Source organism: Coturnix japonica, chromosome 2, assembly GCF_054131305.1.
Source record: "Coturnix japonica strain WE chromosome 2, WE-NBRP24, whole genome shotgun sequence".
Classification (NCBI taxonomy): Eukaryota; Metazoa; Chordata; class Aves; order Galliformes; family Phasianidae; genus Coturnix; species Coturnix japonica.
Window position 1 is genome coordinate 60,215,670 of NC_140664.1, and position 22,880 is coordinate 60,238,549.

The window sequence follows — 22,880 nt, forward strand, 5'->3', positions numbered from 1 at the left end:
TAGCCAGAAATTAATATTCCTGTCAAGCAAATTGTCTCTCAAGACTATAATTATAAGTGAGAATTTTCCATTCCCTTTGTTTGCATCTCAGATTCAGAGCTTACAAATACAGGCATTTCAAAATTGATACTGGCAGTGTCTTTTTCTACCAAATTATTATTTTATAATTCCAAAAGGCGGAATAAATACCCTGCTTAGAGCTCTGTTCCTCTGCAGTTGAACTCCTTCCATACATTTGGCTAACCCATCTAAATTTATTCTGAGTATCTATCTCTAAATTGCAGACTGCCAAGCCAACACAACAGACATTTCAGCTTGCTGTTGATTTTTTGGTGCCTTCAATACCTACAGCTGACATCTGCTTGAACACATTGCCTATTGTCTCTGCTAGAATTATTTAAAATAACCATTCAGGAGATTCCTTATTTACTGTTTTGTTGTTGTTGTTTGTTAGTTTGTTTGTTTTAATTATTAATATGAGCAGTGCCATGCATTGCTTGTGGACACTGAGGAAACTCATTTTGAGTCTAAGGATGCATGAAGTTTGTTTGTCAGATACTCAATAAGACCAGGACACAGTGTGCCTGCAGAACAAATGAAGACAATAGACCTCAGTTAAATTATGATAGCAGTCAGTTCACGTGCATCCACTGGCAGCCTAATAAGAAATACATAGTTCAAATACATTGAACTATGAAACAGAAATACATTGTTCAAATCTAAAAATCAGTCAGCTTTATTCAACAGAGTTTTCCATTTTATGTTCTTGTTCAACAAATGCAAACTAGAAAGCACCCTTCAGTCAACTACTTACAATGTGGACGCTATTTTCTCTAAGAAAAGATTAGCTGGACAGAGTTTCTAATCAAAAGGTGATCCTCACAGAATTTTAAATATATGATCATTTTATGGTAATTTAGAGAAGAAAGTAGCTGCCATCCACTGAAATGCTCTTACTGGCAGAGCACAAGGGGGGAGAGGAGCAGATCAAAACAGAAAGTTTCAAAAATGCAAACAAATGCAGTACAAAATAAAATATTTGTAATTCACACTTTAAACTGTGTTTCCAGTGAGTAATCTCCTCTTAACTCACACACCAAATAAATAAATAAATAAATAGATTAATAAATAAATAAAATCTATGAATATCTAAGCAATACTTTAAAGAAATTGTTGTTCTACAAAAACAGGAGAAATTGCTGCTTTTCTTCTGGAATTCATTTAAAATATTCTGTCTAAACCATCACAGAGAGGGTAATAGTGGCTGTTCCTTTATCAGTAATAGCTGGCTGATTCAGCAGGGACCACAGGAAATTTTTGCCATTCTGTATAACATAGGAATCTTCAGGATGCAGATGGGGAAGTGAAACTGCACAGCGGTGCCCTTAAATGTACCTCACTAGGTGAATGGAAGTCTTACATTAGGTCATGCTGATCAGTGCCATTATCTCTAACTTGACCTCTGGAAATGCAGCTGGTAAGCCTTCCAGTCTGAAAGTCTAGTCCCATGTTTCCTCCATCTTAATTCTTCCAACATCAATTATTCCTGTTACGGTAATTAGGCCCCAGAACATTTCTGGTAAAGTTATAAATTTGTTGGCATTACTTCTCACTTCTGGATCCTTCTTGCTGGAGGACAAGCCAGACAGGCCCATAAAGTTCTCTGTCCCCTGGCCAGTAGATTCTTTTGGCTAGTGCAGTACTTTTGGTATGTGAAAGTGCTGACAGCCTCCTTTCCTCCAAAGCTGAACAGCACAAGCAGCAATGAAATGTGGGCTAATGGCAATAGTCAAGGCAAGTCATCCCATGGGTTGCAGGTTGCACTTCTGGCTTATGCCAGTCACCAAATTCTGTCTGTCCTCTGCCCTATCAACCTCCTGTCCAGCACACCAAACCCTCTCCCATTTGTCAGCACAGCTTATAGAGTGAAGTCAAGGGGGGGAAGGCAGTAGTGCAGTCAGAGGAGCAAGAAAAACAAGATAGTTTTCAGCCTGAGATGGATGAAGAAGAGGGGGCTGATTTGCAGAAAATCTATAGCCTGAGAGATATAGAGCTGTTATGTTTATTCCAGTGCTGCACATAACACCGGGTGCAAGGGGGATCACTCCTCCTAACTTGCACACCCACAAACAGAAGCATTACATTTTTAAAAGTCAAGCTCATACATAATCAGCAGATTTCCAAGAACTCATTCGTATATTCCATCCTTTTCCAAGAAACTGTTTACATAATGTCCCTCCTCCTGGCACATGTGTTGTAGCCTCCTCTGGTGGTTGTTGGATGAAGGCTCAACGTCTTCCTCCCCATCTAGTGGTCATTCCTGGATGAAGTTAGTAGTCTTCATCACTGTGTCCTTCCAAACTTTGTCTCAGTTTAGAGCATTCCCCTTACCTTGTATGCCTCTGCAATTCCTTATAATGTTTGTTCCCCTGTCCATTGTTCTCTCATTGGTCCCTTCTCTGCTGGCAGGAGATAACTTTCCTTTTGGGATAGCTCACAGTAGCGTAGAGCTTCCCTGAGTTAATAAAAAGTTAAGCTAATCAAGTGCTTCCTTGGGCCTATAAAAGTTAAGCCAAGCAAGCGCTTCCTAAAGCTAAACTAAGTGAGCATTTTCTTGAGCTTGCAAAAGCTGAACTACATGATTCTATTTATCTTCTAAATCCTGCATCATCTAGCTCCTAACTTCAGGGCATCACAGTCTCTGTACAAACAGATGGGTTCTTTGTTGGTAACTGGTGGCTATAACCCTTCCTTTTGGTCCTTCACCTTTTTCTGGTGCCCCAAAGCTTTTGTGTTTCCATTCTGTAGTCATCCTCAAAATGGAGGATGTGAAGTTTTCTCAGTAATTTTAACTTTTTAAAGCCATTCTATTCAGGGTTTTATTTGGCTTCCCTCATACTTTTGTTAATAAAGTAATTGAACTATGCCTTCCAAGACCTACCAAACATCAGAACAACCTCTAGCATTGAAGAGGTCACTTTATCCCTGAGAACAGCTGCTCACCAGTTCCAGCCCTGGATGTTGAAAGGCGTGTCCTACAAAGCTAATTTATAAGCTTTAATGTTCTTTTAGTGCTAAAATGGTTTTGCAGACAGAAATACAAATTGCACAACTGAGCTGGGCCCATGTCATTATCCATCTCTGGGAGCTTTGTACTGCCTGACAAGGCAGTCAGAAAAGCTGGTTATTTCTATACATGAGTCCCACAGCTCCCAAGCCACTCCCACATCTTCTGAACGGCAGGCATTCCGAGGCCCCAACAGCCAAGCACCCTCCCCAGAGCAAGGACAGAGCCTCCAGCACCACCTCCGCTCCTCGACCCTCAGTCCCCGCCTGGCTCTTTCGCTAAATCCAGTCCGCGTATTCCCTCCTCCACCCCTCGCACTCCGCTCCGCGTTTTCTGCCCTCCCTCCACCTGCCGCCCGGCTCCACGTGGTCCCGCGCAGTTCTCTATCGCACGGGGCTGCCTTAAGGCGCAGAGGCAAGGCTTGGCACGGCGGGGCAGCTAGAGCAGTAGCAGCAGGTAACCCACACGGGGCGGCGTTGGGCTCGGCCGGGTTTCTGTGTGATGAACTGGCTCCAGGTCTCTGCCTGGAAGCTCAGGAGGGCAGGGGGTCAGATGTCCGCCCGCGAGAGTCCGCTCAGTGCGAGATACACGAGCATGCGTCTGCCTCCCGAACAAAGCTGCGGTGCGTTTGTCCAAGATTCCAGCCTGAGGTTGTTTTTCTTTACCTTTATTATTCCTTAAGTGCTTAATCTCTGCATGGCACTCAATTTCAGTGGGGGGGAGGGGAAAGAGAGTCATTTCAAGGGGAGGGACAGATCTGATGGAGATCACCTTCAGAGGCTGATGCTTCAACATCACCTGTAAGTTGTTGATTTATTTTTTTTTTATTTTTTTTCCAAGCTGGTTATAAAAGGCAAGTCAATAAGCAGTCTCTTGAACATGTCTGTTTCCTAATGCAGCTATTGTGAAGCTGAATGTTTGAAACCTAATTGAATATAAGATTTAAGAAAGAAGCAAATTGTTCTATCTATTGTCAGTATAGCATCTTGAGCTAACTTAATGCATTGTTTTAATATATCTCTGTAGTAAAGCAAGCATAATTAGCAGCCGTAATCTTAATCTTTATTATAATTATTATTATCTTTATTACAGTTTATTCAAAGGTTTCACTTGTCCTCCAAAGAAATCCTTTAGGTTTGAGATTAAAAAATATACAAAGATCGGCTTCAGTGTTTGGATGGGAGCACTTGCAGAGCTTGTTGCAAAGCCATTGTACTGCAAATAACATTGTGCTCTCCAACACTGCTCCTGATTACATGCCTGCCTGGATGTAATAATCATAATAAAGTGTGTTGGCTGAGGCACAGGTTGCCTTAGGCCAGCTGGAAGTGTGGAGGTACAAAGGTGGTCACAAAGTTAGTGCTTGAGTGTTATTGCCGCCTGTTCTTCCACACAGCCAGCGCTGTGTTTTTCGTCAGAATGCCTATGTCATTAACTCCCAAGTGAGGCTGCTGTTTCCTAATTGTAGGAAGTCGAAAATATGCATACTCAGGACACCTGATGTAATATTCTACATCAGATCTAAAAAGCAATAAGGGCCTGGTTAAACCATACATGTTATTATCTGAGATTGTCAGGACTGAAGTAGGAAGTATACTTACTTACTGATTTTCATGGAGAGGAATTTGTTGGCTGGCCATTTTTCCCCGACAGTATCAAGGCACACCTATTTCTTTCATCCCTGATGTTTTTTATAGAACTGGGGAAAGTTTTTGGTTCCTCAAGCATGGTGCAAGACTTTGACATTTCATTGTCTATGGACTTGCGGGTCCCACTGCCCAGAGTCAGGGAGGGTCTTCTGCTCAGCTCTGAGACTGTAACTGGAATGTCTGAAGGCTGAAAGCTCACCTGACCTTCTGAGCTACCAAATGTGCTGTGCAGTGATAACCTTGAGGGGTGGAGGTCTGCTGTGCTTTCTGCAATGCAAGAAGTTGAGAAGTCCAATAAACTGAGTTGCAGCCTGATATTGAGCTGAAAGAGCTAATTTGTCACAGAGTGAGTTTTGCAGTGGTGGAGGTAAATGCCATGAGATATCACAGAGACCAAAACATTAATGGCTTCCAAAAACACTGGATGCATTCGCGGAAGACAATTTTGCTAGTAACTGAAAATAAAACACCAGGTGCAGCCTTCATCTCAGGCATATGTTTACTGTTTACGGCATATGTTTATGGCAATCCAGAAGGTAGTGCTGGGGGGGTTCATCATATGTGTTCCATCTTGTTGTATGACTTATGTAATCTAATGTCAGTTACCTTTTATTACAAAAAAGACAATGAACTAGGTATCTCACTGATCTGATTTAATGTGGCTGTGACATTTTTCATAGAATCACAGAATGGCTTGGGTTGAAAAGGACCACAGTGATGATCTAGTTTCAACCTCCCTGCTATGTTCAGGATTGCCAGCCACTAGACCAGGCTGCCCAGAGCTACATCCGGCCTGGCCTTGATTTTTATGCTAATTTAACATTGCAAACTGAACAGTTTTCAGAAGAAAATTATTGCATATAAGTGTGCTCCAGCAGAGGAAATACAGAAGCATATTTCATGTATGGATAAATGTAACAAAGAAAGGAAGCAAAAGCTTCTCTTAGATGAACTCCATTACTCACTTTAAGACATAACAGAGGCTGTTCAAATGTCTTACTCAGCTTCAAATTGTGAGGCATACAATTCTAGAAAAAATGCATATAAAAAATTGCTGCTAAAAAAATAATCATGTTCAGCTTTTTCCTACACTGTCCTAAAGTATGTTTCCAGTTGTTGAAATAAATGTTACCTTTCATTGCTATGTATAGATTTTTTTTGTCTATACAAAAGAAGGATGTTTTGATCCAAGAAAAAAAAAAAATCAAAATGAGAAAGTAAAACAAACTGGGAATCAAATTGTGGGAAGAAAAAGGACCTGCTAAGTTACAGTGTTCATGTCCTCATTAACATCTTACTTTTCATTTTCTTGTCAATCATGATCTGATTACTAAAACAAATTTCCACAACTGAGAAAGGTCATTACTTGTCCAGTGTGGTTATTTCCTGAAAAACATGTCAGTGCTGAAAAAACTTTATTTATATCCTACATTGCATCAAAATCCAAAATTGTAGGTACAGTAGCCACAGATTTCTATTAAATAAATAAGAAATAATTGTGTGAGACTGATGAAGAAGTTTTCACTTGGTGATGCTAAAGTCCCCTGCTAATGTAATTTCTTGGCAAACAGATTGCAGATCTTCACTTTGGATATTCTGCTTTTGTTTTGTTTGTTTGTTTAATCTTTAAGAAAAGAGGAAGCTAATATAAGGCATACATGGTAAAGGAATACAAATAATCTTATTGAAATGTCTTGTTTGAGTTTTAGGTTCATACCGTGAATCTTCTCAAAATAGTTATTTTTGCTTTTTCTTTATCTACAAACAGAATAGTAAAATAGAAAAGGGAGGCAGAATGTGAGAGGAGAAATTTCAATCTGCCTACACTTTGATGACGTTGCAGTTTTATGAAGATATTTGAAGCTGCTTATACAGAAAATGAATTGTAGTCTGAGGACATATACAAAGTCATAGAAGGGTACCACTAAAACTACAAAATAATAATCAGACTGAAATTATAGTATTTTATTATAATTTTAACAAACACACAATATATCTAAATGGTCTGGAGTTTGGCCAGAATGTAGATTGCACATTACGTAAACGCACATTACTTCTGACTCCTCACTGCAAGAATGTAATTTGGTTATTTGTTTATTTTCTGCCTGGAAAGGAATTTGCTGAGTTATGATAAATCTCGCCTCCATAAGACATAAAAGCACATTTAGAGAAACTATGTGATTGAAACTTAAGATTTATTCTGCATTTTCATGCCACCTCAATGTATTTATATTACATTCTTCTCTAACGTTATGAAAGACACTGTCTAGATTATTTATTTTGAGCTTGAATTGGAATGAGTTTATAAACCTGCTGAAATGCTTTGTCCTAGTGAATTTTGAGGACAATTTTTTTCTCAGATTGAACTTACATTTTTGATATTGATATAAAAAATGATCAAGATTACTCACTTCTTCAATCATATGGGGATTTTTTGTTTTGTCTTTGTTGTCTTTTTTAAGAAGTTTCAGCTGTGTAATTACTTCTCCACATTCCTCACATTCCTCACATGCTATTTAGAACCTGTCTGCAGAGAAATGTAGATGTTATTGTTGAAAATGAAAAACATCTAGTCTCTGTCCTTTGCTGCTTTATACCCATGATCCCATTGTCCCTGCATCACATGGAGAGCATAGACAATGAGGTAGGGAAAAAAAAAAACAAAAAAAAAAAAACCAAAAAAACCCAACAATCATTGATCTTGAAGATAACTGTGAGATACTTCTTAAGCAGTTTTAAGCAGTTTTGCCTTGGGAACTGCTGATTTTGCATCTGTATACTGAGCACTTTGCTTGTCAGTCAAATGATTTCCATTATCACTCAGAGAGGTTTGCAGTTGAAATGCATGGTACAGCCTGACTGAATAATGTTTGTATTCCATTCTGTCAGTTCAGGCTATAGTCTAGGTAATATGTTTCCAACCTTTTGGTTAGCCATTTTAAACCATATTTTAATGAATAGAAATTGTCTTGGGCCACATATATGTAAGTAATTCCAAAACTAGTGCCTCATTTTTTTATTTATTTTTTTTTTACCGTGGAAATAACAAATAGAACGAGCGCAATAACACTGTTTGATAGAGAAAATTCTTAGCTACAAAACACTCTTTTTCAGCATAATAGTCACTATTAGCTATGCATTTCACCAGCAATGAGCAAGAGCCTGCATATCACTCATAACAATCTGGCCTACTGTCTCCACTGCTGAAACACACCATTCACCACCTTACTGTGCTCACTCTCAATACTTGGTCTCAATAATAATTAAGAAATTGGTGAATGTCGGTGGGTGCAGTTTTTTTCCACATGGATAAATTCAATGACACACCTTAATCGTGACATGCTGGGTCAGATTTTTGAGTTGAGTATCTGATTGCAACTCTATATTTGAAATTTTTTAGGCCATGTATTTATATTAACTGAAAATGATCTCATGAATGTAAATTGATGGGTTGGGGTTTTATTTTTATTTTTATTTTTTTTCATTATGGAAGTCACAAGGTGTGGTTGACATGCCCAAGGGATGGTATGCTATCCAGAGAGACCTAGACAAGCTTGAGCAGTGAGCCCAGGAGAACCTCATGGCGTTCAGCAAATCAAAGATCTTGCACCTGGGTTGACAAAACCCTCACTACCTAGACAAGCTGGGAGATGAAAGGATTGAGAACAGCCCTGCTAAAAAGGACTTGGGGGTAATGGTGGATGATGAGCCAGTAATGTGCCTTGGCAGCCCAGAAAGCCAACCATATCCTGAGTTTCATCAAAAGAAGCATGGCCAGTAGGTCAAGGGAGGTCATCCTGCTCCTGTATTCTGTGCTGGTGATGCCTCACCTGGAGCACTGCATCCAGATGGGGAGTCTTCATTTCAGGAGAGACATGGACCTGTTGAAATGCATCCAGAGGAAGGCCCCAAAAATGATCCAAAGGATAGAGCGCGTCAATTTCAATTTGTGGGTACTCATTAATAGTACCTTGTGTCACCAGCATGCTCAAAATAGATCTTTACAACATTTTATCTGGATGGGCAAGATCTTCAGTAGTAGCACATAATTTTTAGCAGAGAAATAATATTATTTTCATTAACACCTTGCCCAGTGGCACTTGCAAGGCTTTCAACTTGCCAAGGGAGATTGGGCACTAGTATTCTATTCCCAAAAGCCTTAATTCCTGGTGCAAAGAAAGCTTGAAATCCACACCCTACCCTTACTTTAGTGGATTGTCCTTGCCATTTTTCAGAATCCACTGATCATTTTATTTTTCCCCAAAATGTCATAGACAGAAGGTTTCTTTCCCTAAGTGTGCAAAGAGTTAAAGTTTCACTAGTAAATTGATGCTTCAGTGAATTTGTTCATTGTATATCCAGTGAATGGGAAAGTAAAGGATTTATACAAGATCCGTCCTCCAAGATTTCCTCCCATATAATCAAGCTTTCTACAGCTACAAACAGCAGCCATTGCCTGCCATATACCTGTCAGGTTTCTAATCCATTCCTATCTGAAACTGGCACAATTTTACCTTACCTTACAATTCCATTTGTCAGCTACTATCCCTTTCTTTGTATGAGTGAAAGTTTCCCTACAATGAAAATCAACATTATTTGTCTTGAGATTTTTCCATTCAGAACACCATGGGACTTGCCCTGTATGATGCTATTTATTCAGTTTTGTCCACCTTTTATACTAATGTCTATTAATTCACTAGAGCTTTTTAGAGTTAAAATTTCCCATTGGATGGGATCTTTACCTGACTTTGGTAGTGCTAGTCCAAGCATCCAAGCAGCATACTCCTTCAGTAACTATCAGTGACCTTCATGTTCCCTCTTTTACTGCTATCCTCTTTGGCTTTCCTAGATGGTAAGGGTTCAGGATCACTACTTGGCCAATTTTGAGTGAATGTTAGTAGGAGACCTCCACCCTCTTTCAGCTTCAAGGTCCAGCTGTCTGGGCCTGCGCAGGTTTAACGCAAGTATGGTGGATCTATCCAGGTTCCACAGTTTTCACTGCAGTCTCTGTAGTAAGCAGCACAAGAAATGGCCTGTTCCACATGGGAGAGAATTGTGATTCTTTCCAGTCTTTCACCAGGATCCAGTCTCCAGGTTGAATATTATACACTGCAAAGTCCAAGGGTAAAGCCTATGCTAGTTGAGCCTCTGCTAAGATTTCTTCATAAAGTCCTCAGCTCCTCCATTACCATCTTTCTTGCTCTAATTGTCAGGACAAGAGGGGAGATTCTTTGATATACCTTGAGCGAGACTGAGACACAAGCTAGGTCAAATATCCTCCAAACAGTTTATTATCAATTAACATGATGAGGAAGGGAAAGACTGGTGATTATTACAAATTAGGGCAATGGGAAAGGGAAGACAGGCCATAGAAAAGCTAGAAAATGCAAAAATTATGTAAACTGGAGATAGTCACCATCAAGGATCCAGTGGGGGGTCCAAATGCTAGTGCAGGAGAAAGGGTGCAGGGGGAGGTTGCAGCAGAATAGCTGGCCTCAGGAAATGGAAGGCAACTTCCAGCAGGTCCAGGAGAAATAGGCAGGTCTTAGGTAGCAGGCCCAGGAAAATTAGGCAGTAGGCAAGTATCCTGCCATGAGGCATCTGATATTGGGCACCCTGTTCCTTGGTTGTAGGTGCTTTATTTATCTTCTTATTCTGCCTGTTCAGCATTCCTGGGCACTAGAATCACATGCAGCACCTCTGGGCATGCAGGTCCTTTGTACAGTTATCTCCCTCAAGATATGCATGCAAAAGGCTGCTCATCAGCCATTTAACAGCTGCCTGTCTCTGGCAGCTTCTCATCTCGCTTTGCCCCTATCCTGCAAGTCTTTGGACAAAAGATTTCTTGGGCTTGTCCAAAACTGCCCTGGACTTGTCCAAGGCTTACCTGGACTTCTCAGTCTGTTGAAGTTGTCCAACAGCAAGCTTTGAGACAAAGACAGAAATAGTCTCTTACACCTTCATTTTTATTTCTCACAGACTTCTCTATTAATCTCATCTGTCTGGGATGATCCTGAGAACCCAGTAAATCCCCTGGTGCTGATGAACTCCAGAGTGAGCTGATCAGAAGAAAAATCAGTGAGGTCCCATCAGCTCACTCAGATGTCTGCTTACACTAGAGAGTGGATGAATCCTAAATGAGCCCCCAAGTTGTTAGGAAAATTTCTGCTTCAAAGCTTGCTCAATCATCTTTATCCTCAAAAGAGGCAGAGGGAAGTCTTCAGCTTTTTTTATTCAAATAAAGGGAGAGTCCACTGAGGTGTACCTCTGAGGGATCTCTCAAAGCGGTAGGGGACATTGCTCCTCTTTTATCCTTGCACCTAACACTGGTGAGCCCTTCCCCTGTTGCCCATTGGCTGAAGTACTCAGTATTCATATTCTTCTCAATTCACCTATCATGTACCCCCTTCATTTCCTTTGTTTATACATTCTTCATAATCTGGGTTCAGAGTTTGTTGTTTAGCCCAACTAGAACTATATTTGTATCCTCTAAAGGCTATCGCTCTTTGTTCTATGCAGCAACCGATTTACATGCAGGTGCTAAGCTAACATCTTCTGCCATGTACCTTCAGGATAATTTTGTTTAACCAGATCCTTGTGAACTGAAACTTTTCTTCTCAAACTCTTCTTTTTGCAGGGACCCCATCCTTCCTTTGTTCTTCCCAAATCTTATTGCACAAGGACACTTTATCCTTGTTTTTCCTTCATCAAGTAATTGATAGTAAGAATACATTAACTGAATCATAGCACACAAGATGTAGTGGTATCAGTGATTTTTTTTTTAGCATGCTCTGTAGTAATGTACATTTTTAAATGGCAATTAATCTGTGTAAGCATTTGTATAGTTTTTATGTGAATATTCAGTCTTAAGAATTTATATGCTACAGTGCCTCTCTGTTAAAATGCACTTGCCTAAATGGTCTCTGCTTCATACTAATGGCCTTTGTCTCATGCCTGCATATTATGTTGTCAAGGTTGCAAATGGTTAAAACCAGGCAAAATTATTAAAAGCCAATTAATGGTATTTTTTGAAGACTTTATTACAGAAATACTTGTGGGCAGGGTGCCAACAAGATTACTGCATTAGCTCTGAGAATAATAATATGACTAATACTAATAGTACTATATGCTGTGATGTAAATTTATCCAACATTTTACCAGTTTAGAACAATGGAAGGTAGTTGCACTGTCCAATTTCCTTTAAATAATGTGATTGTTATCTTTATTTTCCTCTCACCTTTCTGGGAGAAAAAATGAAGTTTAGCCATAATAACAAAGGTATATTTCATTATATGATTGGTGCTCTCTCCAGAGGTTAGGATTACAGCAGGCTAAAATACTCAGGGGGGTGAAGCCTAGAAAGCCAACAAAGTAACTGGACATGCCAGTGAGTTATGCCAAGCAGGTATTCCCTTTATAACAGCTCTGGGTGAATGGGGGATCACTCCACCAAACACACACACTGAGAGAAGCAGCAACTACATATTTAAAGGTGTAGCATATACATATTCATTACATTCCAGGGGCATGGGCAGAAGTTCCAAGAAGTTATTAACATACTGTCTCACCCGTTCAGGCATGCATTCTAAGAGTGTGGTGGGGGTCTCTGATGATTGTGGGATGAAGGCAAATAATCATCCTTGCTGTGAATTTCCAGTATTTTAAACGGGAAGATAGCACAAACCAGCTCTCACTGGTGGTGTGTTGAGCTGTTTTCACAGAATCACAGAATGACCCGGGTTGGAAGGGACCTCAAGGATCATGTAGTTCCAACCCCCCTGCCCAGCAGGACCACCAAACATACGCCTTTAGATCAGGTTGCCCAGGACCCTGTCCAACCTGGTCTTGAACACCTCCAAGGATGGGGCATCCACAACCTCCCTAGCAGCCTGTTCCAGGGCCTAACCACTCTCCTAGTGAAGAACTTCCCCCTAACATTCAACCTAAATCTTCCCTCTTTTAACTTAAAACCATTTCGCCTAGTCCTGCTATTGTCAGCCCTTTTGAAGAGTTTACTCCCCTCCTGGGAGTAAGTTCCCTTCAGGTATTGAAAGGCTGCAATGAGGTCACCCCGCATCCTTCTCTTCTCTAGGCTGAACAAGCCCATTCCTTCAGCCTTTCCTCATAGGGGAGGTGCTCCAGCCCCCTGATCATTTTCGTGGCCCTCCTCTGCACCCTTTCCAAAACCTCCATGTCCTTTTTGTACTGAGGGCTCCACACCTGGACACAGTACTCCAGATGGGGCCTCACAAGAGCAGAGCAGAGAGGGACAATCACCTCCCTATCCCTGCTGACCACCCCTCTCCTGATGGAGCCCAGGATCCCATTTGCTTTCCAGGCTGCCAGAGCGCACTGCTGGCTCATGTTGAGTCTTTTGTCCATCAGGACCCCCAGTTCTTTCTCTGCCAAGCTGCTCTCAAGGACAACTCCTCCCAGCCTGTACAGGTGCCTGGGGTTCTTCCAGCCCAAGTGCAAAACCTTGCACTTTGCCCTGTTGAACCTCGTTAGGTTCACCTGAGCCCAGCTTTCCAGCCTGTCAAGGTCCCTCTGAATGGCATCCGTTCCCTCCACCATATTGACCGCACCATCTTGTCTTCAACAATACAACATTTACTTCCACATCTTTACCTCACAACAGGTTCCACAGATTCCACATTTTGTTCTTGAGCATACATTTACACAAGCCTCCAGTCCTTCAGCTTGTATCCACTCAAGCTATGCAAAAGGCTGTTCTCACAATTCAGAGGCCATCTTATCAAGAATCTCGGAAGAAAACTCTGACATGGTGTTGGAAAGTGGCATTCCTTTATTGCTCATGATATGTATCAGGTGATTTGATGAGCAAGTACACTCAGAGTTCACATTCTACATTTAAACAGTAAAGACATATGTAGTACTTCAGCATACATACTCATTCTTTTTTCAATGATTCATAACTTTCAGCCACTTTTCCTCAATTCAGAAAGTTTCCATTGCTTTCTAGGCCCTAGTAAGCAACTTTTAAAATAATATATGTGGAATCCAAGGAAGATGTCCTTGCGCCTACAACTCATGGGTTTCTTGTGAGGCAAAACTGTTGAGACAGAGGATGAAAGTATTATATCATGTCCCCAGCACAAAATTGAAGAAAACAAGACTATTCAATGAGGTGGAGAAAAATCCACCAAAGTAACTTGACATACCAGTGAGTTATGTCAAGCAGGTATTCCCTTTATTGTAGCACTGGGTGAAGAGGGGATCACTCTGCCAAACATGCACACCAAAGGAAGCAGTAGTTGCATATACAAAGGCATAGGTCACACACATTCATTACATTCTGGAAAAGTCATAGAACTATTAGTAGATTGTTCCACCCCCTCTTCAGACATGCATTGATAAAGGCTGAATAAGCACTTGCAGACATGAGGACATTAGCAAGCAAGAAAGGAAAATGGAATAGATAAAGCAAATCAATTTGTGTACTATGGAACACATAAGGAGCTAATATTTCTACCGATTATCGGATTTTGTGACTTATTTCTGTCACTTGTTTTTCACATGTTAGGTAAGGCATTGTACAATCAATAAGTATACATACGATCAATAAGTGTACAGAAGCTAAACTTATACAGATGTTAGGTTAAGTAAGATTAGCATGATAGAAAAATAATTAATAATAAATGAAAATACTCACTATTAAAGACTCAGAGTAAAACTCCACAACGGAACAGTCTCCAGAAAGAGATCCTTTCTCATTAGCAGTCATTCCTTAAATGGGGTCTAGGAGATGTGGATCCAGGCTTCACCCCTTCCGGTAGCACAGCTGAATTGCCTTCACCTGTGCTCCCGCAGCTGACTCATTGCTTGTCTCAGGTGGTCAATCAGAGGTTCAGGCCATGATCAGCAGTTCCCATACGGGCATTAAATGTTTCATGTTAGTCATTTTAAATTGTTTGCCAAGACAGAAAAGGTACAATTCAAGTTTGTGTGAAAGTCAGTAAGTTGTTCTAAATGTGAATAAGGTTTGTCCAGTTCCCATCAGCTTTCCAATAACTCATGTCTAATTTGTAGACCACCCCAAAAAAATCTAGCTTGAAAATACTCTGGTTTATAGCTTTGGAACTCCTTGTACGTGTCTATGATGCAAAACCCTACTTATAGAAATAGCACTGTTAGATGTTGCATGGTAGATTTTAGCATGCTTAGTCAGCAGATGTTGTTGCCTGTAGGTTATAATTGGGCCTAGTTTGGTTAGAGCTGAACACAAATATATCCAAAAGGTCTGTAAGGATAGCTAATATAAAGATGTTAACAAAGATGATGGTAGATATTCAAAGGTTATTAGCAAAGAAAAAACTCACCAATGTCAATGCCTTGACCAGAAAGATAAGGCAGTCTCCACTGAAGAGTAATCTCCAAGAGATGCTGCCTCAGTGGTGATCAGCCCTTAAATGAGGTCGAGCTCCACCCCTTCCGGGAGCACAGCTAGATTACTCTCACCTGTGTTCCCACAGCTGACCCAACACTTGCCTCAGTTGATTAATCAGAAGTTCAAGCTGTGATTTCCCATACAAGGTCTGAAATGCATTTTCTGCTAACTTTGTGTTGTTGGCTTTTTTGTGTTTACTAGCACAAAAACCTAGACATGCTTTGCTTTCTAGCTCTTCCCCCAGCTTTTTTAATAAAAAAAAATCTCTTGTGCTTTCTCCTCACATCTCTCTGCAGAATCATCTGTCTCAGCTGTTTTTTTCTTTTTTTATGACAAAATCTTGCAATTTTATGTTGTTTGGTTTTGTGTTTTGTTTTGTTTTCTAGTAACAACACTCTTTAAAGCCTTAGCATTATTCCTACCTGAAAAGGTTGCCTTTGAGCAATCTCAGTCTGCTTCATGCATTCTGTTCCTGGTGTACCATGTTGTGTTGCTCAACTTGTCATCCAGAGTCCAGGAAGAAAGCTCTCTAGCTCCAATGCAGAGTTAGAAAAGTGGCATTCCTTTATTCCTCACAATGTGTGCCAGGCAACTTGACAAGCAAGTAAGCATTGTCAAAGTTTAGGTTCTACATTTATACAGTTAAGACTATATGTGCTATACTTAGTCATACACATTCACTCTTTTTCAAGGTCTCGTAGATATGTATTAATGTTGCTTTGGGCATTCTCAGTGGTATTTAGGGTGGTCAAGTTCCCACCTACTTCTCCCCCTTTTTTCACCATCAGCTTAATCACTGAACCCTCTGACTTTCATTCACTTTTCCCCAGTTTGGAAGATTTCCATTGCTTGTTAGGCCATTGTGGACCACTTTTTAAGAATAATGTATGTGGAACCCAAGGAAAATGTCCTTGCATGTTTTGAGGCAAAAGATAAAAGTATTCTGTGGTGACTCCAGTAATTCTCATGTGGCAAAATCATTGAGGCAGAAGATAAAAGTATTCTATGATGTCCCCAGTGCAAAATTATTGGGAAAAACAAGACTCACTAAAGCTGAATTGTTAAGTTTTAGAACTATCACTTATGGATTCCATTTGGTTCTTAAACTAATGTATTACTAAGCAAACCAACCTATATCAAACTCAGTAAGCATCTTTCCATTAATTTCAAAAGCTAGACTTGAACTCCTCACCCTGCTGAACCAGGGAATGGAAACCTTCAGAAAGGGAATTTGAAAGCATTTCAAGGACTCTAGAGCAATTCTTTAGTACAGCACGAACATGATGCTGCCATGTTCCTTTTTTATGTACTGTGTGCTGAAACAGAGGAAATTAAGTTCAGTTCCACGGTGCAAAGCAAAATTTGATGCTTCAGTAAGGCTTTTATGTGCTAATATCCTCCCTCTGTAACACAGTCAGCTGATGAAGAGTGGAAGTTTTATTTCCACCTTTTTGTGCTGGGCTGTTGTAACAGTTCCTGACAGGGAAAGCAAAAGAGCTGTGAATGATCTACAGATTCTTCAGACAAGTGCTAAGGCTTATGGCTACCATTTGATGATTGTTTTAAATTTTGTGTTAGAAGTGAGGAAAGCTCCTGGTTTCCCAAGCCCAAGAAGATGCAGAGGAGGCCTGTGGACTGCTCTTAAAGTGCATCCACCAGTTTTTGGGCTAGCTGGCAGCCACCATGTGCATTATGTCCAACTTCCAAAAGCTCTTTGCTGGCTGGGGCCCTGAGGAGAAGAGGTAAGAGCTGTGGCTCCTCAACCCGTAGCAGGAGAACAGGGAGTTTACCATCTCTGTGCAGCCCTGCTTGTGCCACTTCTTACAGCTTGCAGAGGAAGGAGGTTGGTGAGGAGCTATTTTCCACATCTAGCCAAAGGGATGCTTGGTCTCTGAGATGAAATGGGAAGGAAAAGGAGTGAATTGCAGTGGAGTGTGAATGCTAATGGCACAAGTGCGTGCAATGGTTCTGTCGACAGGGTCCTGACCAATGAAGGCAGACTGGTGGGCAAGGAGCTGGGGTGAACGAAGAAGAAACTTCAGCTGGAAGAGGCATCCCGGCCATAATTATGCCTGTACCTTCTCTTTCATCACCTCTTACAGGAGAGGGTTTTTTCCTGGTCTTTTGTTTGTTGATGCCTCCTTCTCCCCAGCCTTTCATTTTAATAATAGCATACCAAAACCAGGTCTCAACAAGGTTTGAAGGTTTCTTGCTTTAATCTGTAACAAAATGGAAAGAAGTCTGACAGGGTCTGAAACATTCTTAGTCTCCTGAAACAGAGACTTTGGAACTGAGCTCTGGGAACTGAGTGCTAAGACCGTTCTTTCCAAAGCAGTGAATTATTTTGCTATATCTTTTTGTTTCTTCATTTCCTGTAGAAATTGGGAAGATCGACCAAGATATATATAAATACAACACACCGGGATTTACTGGTTGCCTATCAAGAGTACAGTTCAACCAGATTGCTCCCCTCAAAGCAGCTTTGAGATCTACCAATACCTCCTCTCACGTCCACATTCAAGGAGAACTGGTGGAATCCAACTGTGGAGCATCGCCACTGACAATCCCACCAATGTCTGCTGCAACTGACCCATGGCACTTAGATTCAGGTAAACTGGGCTTCGTCCCGTGTTAACTCAGCTCAACATTTGAGAGAATTTTTTTTTTTTTTAATTTATTTTTGCCTTTTGTTGCTGTTTATGTTTTGTTGGCTTGTCTTATGTTTATGAAGAAATATAGTGCTGCTGGGGTGGTACTTTGTAGTATTTGTAGCAAGACATTGGTAATATGTGTGGATTAAGCATAGTAGTATTTCTTTTGTTGAATTGCTAGTAAGTATATTGTAGTCAACGTCATACCAAAAAAAAAAATAAAAAATTAGACATAATGTGTATTTATAAAGTGCTGATTTGTTTTCTGAAATGTCTGCTTTCCTTAGACCATGTTTAGTAGGAAATCCTATCAGTCATTACTGCGTTCCTCTCATGCAGGAAATGCTAGAAAGCCAAAACCATTTGCTGATCCCAGCAAACTTATTCTGCTTTGTGCTTGACAGTCTTTGGAAGTATATACTGTGCCTGACTTCAGAGGATTGTATTTTTTCTTCTTGCTGCTTGGATGTTAGATATATAGTTCAGGAAAAAAAAAAAAATCATCTTCCTTTAAATTTGTATTCATGTTTACATTGATATGTGTCATATTTTGGCCTGATTCTGATTTCACTTTTTTCTGGTTTTACTGATTTCATTTGTTAACATAAATTAGAAACTGTCCAGGCAAGTTGATGGCTTCACAGTGGTATAAAACTAAAATGTGAGAGGAAAAGTGGGGACCATAATGGTTTTGACACCAAGTAGTCCTATTATCTCTCTGTCAGTTTTGGTATGCAAGAGAAGCATGTGCCAAGATCATACCTTTGTTTTTGTTTTTCAAAATTTTAAACAATTCCTTGCAGCCCTTCCGTTCAGATCTTGTTCAGTAGAAAGGTAGGGCAGAGGTTCGTAAGAAGCAGAAGATATTCTGGAGCTAAAAGTCCCAAATGCAGATACTGGCAACATCTTACTCTAAAACTTCTCATTCCATTCATGCCACAAGCCTTTTTTTACTAAGGTTGTACTGCATCTCTTCACTGTTCATGACATGCAATTTCCTACTTGATTTATTTAATCAGAAACCTTAGTAGTCCATTTTTCCTCTGAAATTATGAGATCAGTTTGTTTGTGAAGGTTATGTTCTAAGCTTCTTTTTCCATAGAAATACATTTCCTGAAGGAAATGAGGAGGAAATTCCTCCTCACTGGCTTGTGTCTCTAAAAAGTGTGCCAGAAATTTCCTGAAAATTAACTAGTGCAGTAAGTCTTGTGCGGTTAATGTGTACTGGTTGTTAATTTTGTTTTCTTTTTCCAATAGATAATTTGACTGCAAGCTAACAAAAGACTGGCTGGATTTACTCAAAATAGTTGAATGTTTCCTGATAGTTCATTGATGTTAAAGCGGGGGTTCAGTTTTTCCTTGTCCTGTGCTACTGTGCTTGATCTTCTGTTGATTTAGTTTTGCATAGGAAACCTTTGCTGAATGAATTCTACTTTGACCTGGCAGATTTAAAAAATATAAATTTAATCTTGATTAGTTGCAGTACTTAGTCGTGAAGGGTATCAGGGACCATGCAGCATGTGCTTGCAGTACTTCAATTGGTCTGTTGGCTTTTGTCCAGTAAAAAAAAAATAAAAAAATATCTCATTGTAGTGACAGGGCTTTACTTGACTGTTTCAGTCTTCAATAAACAGAGCATGATGGCTTGCGTTCATTTCTGGTGATGAGAAGCTTTAGTAAGAACTACAGCTAGGCATTCCTCCTATTGTCCTCCCCAGTGTTCAGCAGCAGTAGAGGGAAAGCATGATATTGCTGTAAAGACTCCTACTAAGGAAATGCCATACTAAAGAGTGCAACAATTGTGGTATAATACGTGAAAGGTGTTTCATGGGGATAGAAGAGAAATAATGTTGAGCCATGTGTGAACAATTCCAGACTTTCCACTCTGGGTTAAATTTCCTTGGTACAAGGAGAAGGTATCATAAGAGCTCATTTAGCAGAGTCAAATAAGAACTACTCAAGCTTTGTAAAAGTACCTTTTGCAGTCTGGCACAGCGGGCTCTGTTTCAGTTTCAGGAAAAACGTGTACTGTAAGCTTCAATAACTTAGAAATAGATGACGGTGAGTGATAAATGAAAGCATTTGCTAATAGAGTCACAATGGTAAATTGGCAGTTTGCACTGATTATTTTGTTTGTTGCCCATACCCAACTAGAAAACTTTTTAACACAAAGCATGTGGAAGGAGAAAACCTAAAAATTGATGGTACAAGTAATAGTTTCTGTTGACTCTGGAACTGAAATAGTCTTAGTACTATTAACAAGATCCTCTGCAAAGATTGAATGTTTTCCACAAGTAATAACTTTAACATGGAACATAGGAATGGCATGAATGAGTAAAAAATCAGAATAAGATGCATACAGGTGCCCAAGTACTTCATGTGACTGCCTTCTTTTTCCTTCCCCTAGGCTGAAAAGAACTTCACTTCCTGTATTACCATTAAATTTAGATTAAAACAACCTACTCTGACCTGTCCCTTATCCGCTATCCAATCCTTTCTTTTTTTCAGCATTAGATAAATGCTAGAAGTGCAGAAGCTGGTCTTGTGATTTGTACTATGTCTGTGAGAACCTCTCTCTTCCAAGAACTTCAACATCTGTTTTTTTCCCCTCTTTTTTTCCCCAGCTGTTATAAATTTACGGACATAGGGAACTGAGTGAGAGAATAAAAATTCCCTTCCTTTCCACCCCACCTCTACCAATGAAAACAGTACCAGTCATTTTTATCACAGAGAAACACAACAAAACTTTAATGTCACAGTACATAGTATCTGAGTTAGTAAATGCTAACATCAAGATTATATACATACAATACATGAAGTTTAGTGTGAAGTGCTACCTGTGTTGTTTGTAGGTGCTGCAAATCCATCTGTTATTTGCTCCTTTCATAAGGGCAGATCTTTACTTATGTTTTGCTCTTTGATTTTCTTGTTCATTTGGCTGGATTTTTACTTTTGTATTGTGTTTCACTCAAATATTCATTTTGGGTCTTTTATCGGCAGTTATCTGAATACAGCAAGGCTTTGGTCAGCACTTTACTTGCTGTGAGAGCACCGAGGCATTTCATGTTTTATGTTAATTATAAATGGAAGTATTTGTTTGTCTTCCTTAACAGGTGAAATGTAAGCCCTGCTAATGAAATTTTCATGAAAGTGATTACTTAGGTCAGCAGTTCTTATCCGGAGACCCAGTGTCAAACAAGTGTTACTACCAGGAACTAGACAGATTAATTTAGGTCCTTGATGAATGAATGTGTTCTAACATACTGCAAATCAAATGAAAATTTGGAATGGAAAGTGATCGAAATAATGCATCTGAAGCAGTTCAGACTACAGATAAAAATGTTTCAAAAGTGTTCATAACTATGTGCTCTAATATTTTAAAGTAAGGAAGAAAAATCTGTATACCGATACTGGTTCTTAAATGCAGAAAGTATTTTGATCATGCCTTCTGACTACTTCATATAATTACTTGCTTGTGGGCAAAAGAAAGTATAAATGTTATTACTGGGAAACAAACACTCAGAGAGGAAAATGAGGGAATTCTCTAAGCTATCCCACTGAAGGGAATGTGTTCCGTGTTTCATCCAGGCTTGATCTGAAGGAATGTAAGCTGCAAGGCCGAGTCTCTTTGTGAGGTACAAGCTTTTCTGTCCATTTGCCAGGAAGATTAATTTTTAAAACCAAAAGGAAGAATACTGTATTGCCCTCTCTGAGCAAGACATTCTTAAAACCCCCATTTCCTCCCCTGCTTAGGAGTATGGACAGCAATGTTTATCTGCAGTATATAAGGAAAGGGCTAATGAAGCTCCCCATGGAGAAACAATGATTCTGTGGTTCCAGCCACTCCACCCCAAGCCTCAGGTTGTTGTGGACAAAGTGCAGGACCCAACACTTAGTCCTACTGAGCTCCATCCCTTTGGCCTCAGCCCAGCTTTCCATATCTCTCTGAAAGGCCTACCTACCCCCAGGCAAATCAAGACTTCTGCCAACTTGCTGTGATCTGCAGCAAGCATTGAGGGTGCACTCAATGTCCTCATACACATCATCAATTAAGATATCAAACAGGACTGGACCCAATATTGACCCCTGGGGAACAGCACTCATGACCAGTCACCAGCTGGATTTAACTGCATTCACTAGTACCCTAGTACTAGTAGAGCCAGGACCTCTTTACCCAGTGAAGAGCGTACCTGTCCAAGCTATAAGCTGCCAGCTTCTCAAGGAGAATCTTATGGGAGACAGCATCAAAGACTTTGCTGATGACTAAGGTAGATGATGTTAACAGCCTTTCCCTCCTTGATCACTTGATCATAGAACAAGATCAGGTATGTCAAGCAGGAACTGCCTTTCATGAACCTATGCTGGCTGGGCCTGATCCCCTGGCTGTCCAGCACATGCTGATTTCTCTGCCCACACTCACTTTAAGGACCACTTTTCTACTCTGACAGTCATTTTACATTTCAATTATGTGGATCTGCCGGAGGATTTTATATGGAAAGTGGCATGAAAATACCTACCTCTGCAAAATCGCACCTATCATAATGAAGCAAAATTATCAGTCACTCAGAAGGAAGCGGCAGGACTTGTGACAGGCTGCAGCATTGCCCTGTTGGACAGGAACCTTCTTTTGGGTTAGAGAGCAATCTGGCAAACTTAATACTTTTCTAAATGGAGACATTTAGATTTCATATTTTACCTAAGGGTCTGAGAGAGTAAGTTTAAAATTCAGATTCATTTTCCTGTTCTTAGTTCTTCCTTGTCATTGCTGTAAGGATACTATTGTGGATACTGTTTGAAAATGTCTCTGTAGGAAACCAGTATGGAGTTGTGAGTTTATTTATCTGACATTCAGAATAGCGTTTGTTTTAGAGAGGTACAGAAATGTGTTTTTTAGAAGATAGAGTGCCAACAGATGGCAGAGACCTCTACTGGTGAAGCCTCACCTGGAGTAATGTGTCCAGATGTGGTGTCCTCAGTACAGGAGAGACACAGACCTGTTGGAACATAGAATCATAGAATTACTCAGGTTGGAAAAGACCTCAAAGATCATCAAGTCCAACCGCAGCCTAACCATAGTACCCTAACTCTAACAACCCTTTGCTAAA

At 40.1% G+C, this 22,880-nt stretch overlaps 1 protein-coding gene across 3 annotated transcripts in view; it reads left to right on the forward strand.

Annotated features, from left to right (window-relative positions):
- The window catches only part of CNTNAP2 (contactin associated protein 2), a 568,010-nt gene that overhangs the window by 531,394 nt on the left and 13,736 nt on the right, over window positions 1-22,880 (forward strand). For all 3 annotated transcript variants that reach the window (XM_085539942.1, XM_015854925.3, XM_085539944.1), the window contains one exon: window positions 17,503-17,733. In XM_085539942.1, coding sequence (XP_085396068.1) covers window positions 17,503-17,733 — 231 coding nt within the window. The remainder of the gene's footprint in view (window positions 1-17,502; window positions 17,734-22,880) is intronic.